At 38.8% G+C, this 8,442-nt stretch overlaps 1 protein-coding gene across 1 annotated transcript in view; it reads right to left on the bottom strand.

The window, feature by feature from the left end:
* Positions 1 to 3,158: 3,158 nt before the first annotated feature.
* SLC30A2 (solute carrier family 30 member 2) overlaps positions 3,159 to 8,442 on the bottom strand; it is a 22,173-nt gene continuing 16,889 nt past the window's right edge. The window contains exons 5-8 of the mRNA XM_018567003.1: positions 8,092 to 8,287; positions 6,439 to 6,544; positions 6,201 to 6,335; positions 3,159 to 3,598 (exon numbers count right to left, since the gene is read on the bottom strand). Coding sequence (XP_018422505.1) covers positions 3,453 to 3,598; positions 6,201 to 6,335; positions 6,439 to 6,544; positions 8,092 to 8,287 — 583 coding nt within the window. The 3' untranslated portion in view covers positions 3,159 to 3,452. The remainder of the gene's footprint in view (positions 3,599 to 6,200; positions 6,336 to 6,438; positions 6,545 to 8,091; positions 8,288 to 8,442) is intronic.

The following is an 8,442-nucleotide window of genomic DNA, read 5'->3' on the forward strand; positions in this document are numbered from 1 at the left end:
TTATATAGATGTTATTAATCAACATTTTTAATCAAGATTTGTTTGTAGGCAAGTGTGTTCTTCATGCCTAGAGTGACACCTTAAAAGCCACACTTTCTTCAAGTTTTCGTTGTCACTAATATATATATATAAAAAAAATGTTTAAACCATAAAATTAACAAGTTTAGAAAAAACAGTTTTAAGTCCAAGCTCTGATTTCTTCCTTGGAATTTTAAATATGTGCCAGGCCAGAGAGGAGCCAGTCCATGCTCCATGTGCAATATCTGGAAGAGAACAAATGGCCACACTGCGATGTCACTCAGTCATCCAACTTTATTCAGCCAAAGCATGCTGCAATCCCTATATTTTTCTTTAAGTAATGGATGCTCTGAATGTAGTGGTAAATCCTAATGGTGCATTTTCTTGATTAACAGCAGACTAACACTAGTTCTGAGTTTCAGGTTTGGAAAAGTTCAGACTTTGCTAAAATAGGCTGAGGGTCTAAGCCAGGGATAGGTAACCTTGGCAATCTATTGTAGAACTACAAGTCCCAAGAGGCATTGCAAGACTGGCAGCCACAGCTAGGACTCCCAGAGGCAGCAGCATGATGGGACTTGTAGTTTCACCACAGCTGGAGTGCTAAGGTTGCCTACCACTGGTCTAAGCAGACCAATTTACTAGGAGGCTGAATACTTACTTCGTATATATGTGATGCTGGGAAACTCAGAAGGTACCTCTTGTGTAATGATATGTCTGTTGATGAGTAAAAGTTGGCAGGAGCAATAAAACATACTTTTTTGAGTGGCCCAAGTTTCTGGAGAGCTGTTTGAAGCCAAATGTCACAATATATAAGAGAGTGTATTAATGTCCAAAAGATTTGTTATTCTAGCCAGCCACTGATCCAGACATTCTTCCCAAAACAAGGAGTAGCAATGTATTGATCAGGACATCTCTCTTTTTATCAGTGTAGTAGATTATAGAATATACAAATAATAAAAATAAATTTAATGATTTTTTTAAACTTAATTTTAAAATTTCAGTGACCGCAATAAGAAAATCAAGACAGCCAATAACAAAGCTGAGAATCCAATACATACAGGAAAAGGTAAAAAATGAAACCACGCTCAAATACAGATCTCAACTGTGCTTACAATATATAGAGAGAGTGTATAAACCGCCAAAAGATTTGTTATTCTAGCCAATCAGTGATCCAGACACCCATCCCAACAAAATAGACAAGTCCTGCACTCCACAGACCCCTCTGCAGACAAGCAATACAGCCTGGTCTGGGACACATCTTGGCCAGTGATTGTACAAATAAGGAGTAGCACCATATTGATCAGGACATCTCTCTTCTCTTTATTAGTGCAGTAGATTACAGAATATACCACCAATAATAAAAATGCATTTAATTATTATTTTAAATTCTTAGTTTTTAAATTTCAGTGACAGCAATAAGAAATCAAGACAGCTAGGAATCCAATACATACAGGAAAAGTAAAAAGGAAACCATGCTCCTATACATTGCCAACTGTGCTTATAAGGCAAGCCAGAACAGCCAACCCATAACCAAACAGACCAACCAGAAGGTCCATGGAAAAACCTCTGAACAGCACACATCTCATATATTTGTACTGGGGGTTACTAGAGGCATTCTATTGCACTAACACTCCATAAGTAGGGGGCCAAATCTGAAAAATGCTAGCCCAAATAATCACATCTCCAGAAGGGAATCGACCAGAAGACAATGTGGGTAAAGTGGGAGATCTTAAAAAAAGATCCATCCTGTGGGACCATTAAAAAAAGGACACAGAAGATAAAAAGAAACAAGCAAGACCACAAGGTCGAGAGCAAATACACAAAGAAGAGAGAATATGAGGGAAAGGTACATCAGCATAAGAAATTAGGGAATTGCCACACCACCCCCCACCACTGGTGAGTATCAAAGTGCCACCGGGGACTTTATGCTGCTAATAGAGCACAAAACTCTGAAGTAAAAATTAATTTGTTCCAATAAAACCAAGTGTTAGAAACTGCTTCTGCCTTGGGCCTCGCCAGCACTCAAATCTTCCATAGTATTTATTTTTGTACCGTTTTACAGAACGAGGGGCCAAATGGAAGAGACATGCCTTTTGATCTGTCCAAAGCTGTACGCCAGTGAGCTTACCCGCAACATCCTGCACTGTCCCCCAAAACCTCTGCAAATTAGGACAGTTCCAAAAGGTATGGAGCATAGTGCTCTCATGCTCCTGACACCTCCAACAGATGTGCGAGCACTGGGGATAGACTTTATACAGCAGTCTTAGGACCTTATACCACTTGAATACAATTCTGAACCAGGGTTCCTGTATTTAATGATTTTTTTTTTTTAAGCAATTCCATACCTGAATTAAATGGAGTTTTCTAACATCTGCCTAGAATGTTGCTTGAATTCCACAGAAAAAGAACAGAAAACTATTTCAACTACTCAAGCCATAATCAACTCTGCAGCTATGTTCATTTCTTAATCATAAAGTGAAATTCTTCTGCTTAATACAGAGTTAAAGGCTATTGATTTGTTCTCTGAATTCAAGTAGTAAAATGTGGCAACCTTTTGGGAAAGGCCTGTAACCCTTCCAACTTGAAGAAGAACTCCAGGTGGATTATAAAAGGAACAAATAACTACAGCGCTTTATAGATTAATACAGCATGATTTGCATTTTTTTTTTTTTTATGCAAGCAGAGTCAAATCTTTGAATTTGACTTGGTAGTCCCTGTACAGCAGGACCCAAGAGTGGAGGAGGAGCTAATTTGTTTTCTCCTCCTTCATGTTAGCGCAAGAAATATAGTGACAAGAGAGGAGCTCATCATTGTACTGCTTGTCCTTCCCTGACCACTCACAGGCTGGGGGTGGCTTCATGACAGCTTGGGCCCAAAGGGACAAGGTTGATTGATGTTGGCTCTCATTCAACTCAGGAGACTGAAGACACCTAGTGGCAGAAAAGAAGTGCTATGGGAGACAGCTCTGGATTGAAAACGAATATTGCATAAAAAAACTTGTTTAATGTTATCTTTTAATATAGACTATCCTTCTGCTTTAATCTTCTTTTTGATTTTACTTTATAGACAAAATGTTCAGCTGTACAAAACATCGTGTAAAATGTTTTTATTTTTTTCTAGTTAGCACAAAGAGTTTTACTCCTTAATTATGTGCAAAAGTCTGCAAAGTGTGGGAAACAAAAAGCACCCTGACCACAGTTGGTTGTCGCTACTGATCTTCTGGAGTAAACCAGTACAAGAAAGATCTTGGATGATAACTAACAGTATCCCAAGTACAGTTCTGTCCTCTGCAGAATCCTCAGACAAGCTATGCACCCTCATGATGAAGACTGCATGACGTCATCTGCTTAGGAGCACTCACAGAGGAGACGGTTCTTAGCTCCATGTTCAGCTGAATACCACTTCATGTACATAGTGTATGGTCCAAATAATCCTTAGTCTGTTGGATCCTGACACTCTTGACAATCTCTCATATCTTCTGAATAATTTTCTATCTGGATCGTAGTCGTGTGGAAATGGAATTTGCTCTGAAGGTGAGAACTGGCCTCTTTCAGTACCATCTGAGAGTTTGCATCTTCATCTGAAATAAAAGGATAAAAATAAATAAATAAATGAACCATCAAACGAAGAGATAGAGTCTCCCTAAACCAGTGGCACATTCACAAGGGAATAAACTGGATAGGCAATGACCCCATGTCATTTTATATACTTTTATATACGGTATATATGCTCTTCTATGTATCCAAATCCACCAACTCTTTGCACTACCCAAAAAGAGAAATGAATAGGACAGCAGCACACATATGCAACACCTATCTATGACCACAACATATACATACAGTACTACACTGTAATTCGTAGATCCGCTACTGGGTGGTAGTATAATGTTTAATGTATTGTTCTTCTTAGTGGAACGGTTATGGTCAGGGATGCAACGATATATTGGCCGAAAATGGCACTTTTAGCTAAATGCCGAAAGTGCCCTTTTTCTGCCGATACAGCGGCGCATCCCTGAGCAGCGCCCAGCGGGGAGGAGCCCCCTGAAAGTAAAGTAAAAAAATAAAAATAAATATTTAATTAAAAAAAAAAAAAATTTCTTAAAAGTAAAAAACAACATTTTCGGTTTTGGCATGACAATTTTTTTTATTTCCGTTATGAAATTTCCATTTCGGTGCACCTCTAGTTATGATGCAATTTCGTGTCTCTGTGCTCCTGTTTCCCTGTAAAACAAGAAGTGCTCAACCATGTGTCCAGCACCAGCTGACTGGTAAGAATTGTATCTGCAAGCAGCTTTCTAACAGGTTAAGGCACCAGTTATAGCCAAAGTACTCAACATTGCTGCAGATACAGAAAAACAGTCCCTCAAAAAAGAAAAGTCAAAAAGCATATAGGATGGCTACCAACAGTGTTTCATAAAAATTTGGTTAAATCTCGACTCATATCCATGACCGTCGGCCACAACGTGCTGATCTATGGGCACCTTGGATTTTGTATATGGGTACTGATGCATTTCTAGCTTTGTGAACGAGCTGTTCTTCTCTTCCTATGGGTTACTGATTCTGAGCTATCCCTTGTGCCATGTAGTGTTCCTAATATGGGTTGCTTATTTCTTCGTTGGACCACATGGGGTTATCTTTATCCTTATCCATTTATTGATCCTCCTCCTTATCTTTATTATTCTCTATATTTATACTTTACCGTTCTTGGGTTTCTACCACATTTCCTCATTATGGCCTTGCTTCTCTTTCTTTGCTTTTTTTCCCCGACAAAGGTATGTACCCTTTCTTTACGTTCTCCCACTACTACTTGCCTGAAGTCCCCCTGTTATGGTGTCTGCTGCCAGGGGTAATCGCACAGTAACAGGTGCCAAGACACTACATTTACTGTATTTTATTTCTGCTGTGTATATTTTGGAGGGGTGTCACCTTTTGTTTATTGCACATTTGGGATGGATTGCATAGACTTTGAAATGGGTTTAGCACTTTTTCTATGTGTTACTTAATTCTGAAAAGTTAAAGGGTTAATAAACCCTTGCATGTTTTTGCATATACTGTATCTAATGCTAGGAAGCAGTAGATATATGCAAAATGATTTTTTTTTAAAAGGGTCAATACTGTGTCTCTGCCGCGCACTCCTGTCCGAACATGCGCAGTTCAGATGTTCGGCCGGGAGACGAGGAGAGACACAAGGTACATATATGGAGCAGCGTGCACCCGCACAGACTCCGTGGGACATGAGGACGACAGAGGAGTCGGCACTGGATCGGAGACCCGCACCAGCGCAGGAGGGACAGCTAAAAACGACAGGAAAGAAGAAGATGATCGAATAAAGAGGCATCATTTAAGGTAAGTGCTTACATTAGCACTGTGGGGGGAGGCACTTTTGCCCTTAATGTCACTTTAATAAACTCTCATTATTATTTAAAAAAAACATTGTTAATTACCTTCTCTTGTTTATTATACCTTTGGAAGCATTTTGTTATATCTGATAGATGCAACCAAATTTTAAAAAAAATTAAAAACCCTGTCCTGTGCCCTCTGGATACTTCCTGTGTTATCTCAAAGTGCCCTCCTAGTTTTTATCATGGACTACAGAATGATTAGCCTACATGTTGTAGAGATCTTAAAGTGAAAGTGTTTGAGTAGTTTAGCAAAAGACAGACAATGGGCAGAGCTGACACCACTTCATCCACAAAAATGCTGCATGTTTTCAGTGCACAACAGGGCTTAAGAGCCAAATGCATTTCTGGCAAATCAGCATATACTTTTCTGTACTTGCAGTGTAAAACACAGGAAAAATGTGAATGTTTTGCAGAAATGTACTACATTTGTTTTGCCTTGGCATACATTTTAAGTGTTTAAATAAGTCAGCGACGCACTAAAAAAGATTTTTAAAAATGTAAAATGTTTAAATTATAAAGCACACAAAAGGAACAAAATGTTCAATTCACAGCCTCACACAGTCAACATTATGTGTTTATTCAATAAACAGCACAAAGGCAAAGTAAAAAATACAGTACCCATAACAACCAATCACAACAGTCCATTCATGTAAATGTTTTAAAAAACAGTTCTGAATAGTCACTATGGATTTTTTGGAAGTTTATCAAATAAGCCTGTTAATCTACATTGATACAAGCCAAGAAGCAATCATATATAGTGCTGGAAAGTCTGGTAACTTACTTATTGCTATGTGAACAGAGAGGACAGGCTGGGACACTGTAAGAGCCCAGATATGGAGGCTGTGAAGAGCTTTCACTCCATTTATAGAAAGCAGCGTGTCCTTTACCATGTTGAAGTCCACGCCTTTAGGAGTACCTGTATGAATAAGTGCAAGAGAAAACTTACCATCATTCCTCATGGGACACATACTATATCTCATTTCTGGTTCCATTGTTAGGATGCCATTAGCATCACTTACCCTCCATGAGCACAAGAAGGACATCTCTGAGAATGGCCAAGGTTGTTCCCAAAACTAGGACAGAGAATAGAAACGTGCAAATGGGGTCTATGATTTTATACTCTGGCTGATAAAAAAAAAGAAGAATTACCAATTAGCATGAGTCACCCTAATAGTATACTCTCTGTACCACCTATACCAATGTATAACAGGAGAGTTCCACGTCTAAATAAATCACATTAAACATTTCTTCTGTTACTGCTCCCATTTTCCACATCTCTAAGCCTCATTCATAATATATATGGTACCGCAAAACACACTGTTCTGTACACACTACTTAGAATGTATTGTTCAACAGGTCATTAATGGTCTTCCATCCAATCATTGTGTATGGATTGCAATGAATGGCAAAATTTTATACATAGTCTTCTGGAACTGAAGCACCTGAATCTTCCACTACGAGTATACTTCACTATAAAAACAGGTTTCTCGCATCTGCACGTTAATTAGAAAACTACTTACTCATTTTTGGGCTACCCTTCAACACTTTACATCAGAGATCTCAAACTCAATTTAGTCGGGGGCCACTGGACACATTAGTCCGGTGGGGGCCGCTACTACATACGGTACCAGTTTTAACGTATGCACATGTTGCAAGCGGCAACTGTCACCGATTCAAATTAATGATGGTGACAGCTGCTGTATGTAAACGCCTGCACACCGCATGTAATTATATGTAAAAGGATTGCATGCAGTTAGGAATCAATCACTCTCCCTGGATACACGATTGTTTATCAACTCCTTGCCTAGATAATTTTTTCCCTCCCTTCTATTTCTATTCTAATGAATTTATGTAACTGGCTGGTTGAAAGGTTATTAAAATGTATATAAACCTGAACAATGGACTTCATTTCTTTGCTCCCTTTTGGTCTGTTTAATATATAATTGAAAGCATTTTTGTTATACATCTGTTTGATAAGTGAGAAATACCTGTTGCTCGTCAGAACTTCAAAGCCACCCTGTGTCCTCTTCAAATTTCCAGTGTTATCTCAAATAGTTGTCCTAGTGCTCATCTTGGATTACAGAATGATAAGTCTTTATGTTGTAGAGATGGGAGAGTAGGTGGGTCTAATTATTTTAGCAAAAAGACACTGGGCAGGGCTACTTGTTTTCAGTGCAAAACCGGAAATTACGAGCCGATATCAACAGGTATTTTTCTGTACACGCAGTGTTTTAAAAGGGATACAACATGGGAAAAATGCATGTATTGCAGATATGTACTGCATAGGTTTTATTTTGCTTTGACATAGGCTTTAAAGTTCAACTTCAGCCAATGCTTTTTTTAGTTTTGGAGACTCCCTCAATACCAGTGATGACCACAGAAGGAAGAGGAGCTGAAGTGGTTCTGGGGCAGGAAGATGGTGATGGCAATAAAAACCACTGCCAGAGGTTCCCAGTTATCCCTACTGTAACAAAAATGTTTGTGTCCCTGTTGAGAAAGGAAATGATGGCAAATCTCTTCCTTTCTCAACAGGAAGCAAAGGAAAAATCCCCAACAGGGACACAGACAGAAGTAAAAATCATATCAAGCGAAATCAAGTTTTGGCTGGAGCTGGGATTTACTCTACACTTGACACATATACAGAAAGGATTTAAAAATTAGCAGGAAATTACCTTGAAATAAATGACATAGGCAGCAACAAGGACACCAAGACTTTGCAGTAAATCTCCTACGACATGAATGAAGGCAGCTCGGACACTGGGATTATTTAGTTCTCCGTGGCTGTGTGAATGAGAGTGTGAATGAGAGTGTGAATTTACTCCTCCATGACTGTGTCCATGTCCAGTTTGATGCAGTGTTAATCCCATTCTGCAAAATACAAAAAGTGTATTAGATCAAGCAAATATAAACATAATATAGACTATTCTGTCAAGATAAGAAGAATGCTCTTCCAAGAATGACAAGGAGAAATGGCTACAGTTTGCCTTAACAGGAATGATTTGCCATTGGTCAGCGACCAAAGG

This window comes from Nanorana parkeri, unplaced genomic scaffold, assembly GCF_000935625.1.
Source record: "Nanorana parkeri isolate BGI_ZX_2015 unplaced genomic scaffold, ASM93562v1 scaffold996, whole genome shotgun sequence".
Classification (NCBI taxonomy): Eukaryota; Metazoa; Chordata; class Amphibia; order Anura; family Dicroglossidae; genus Nanorana; species Nanorana parkeri.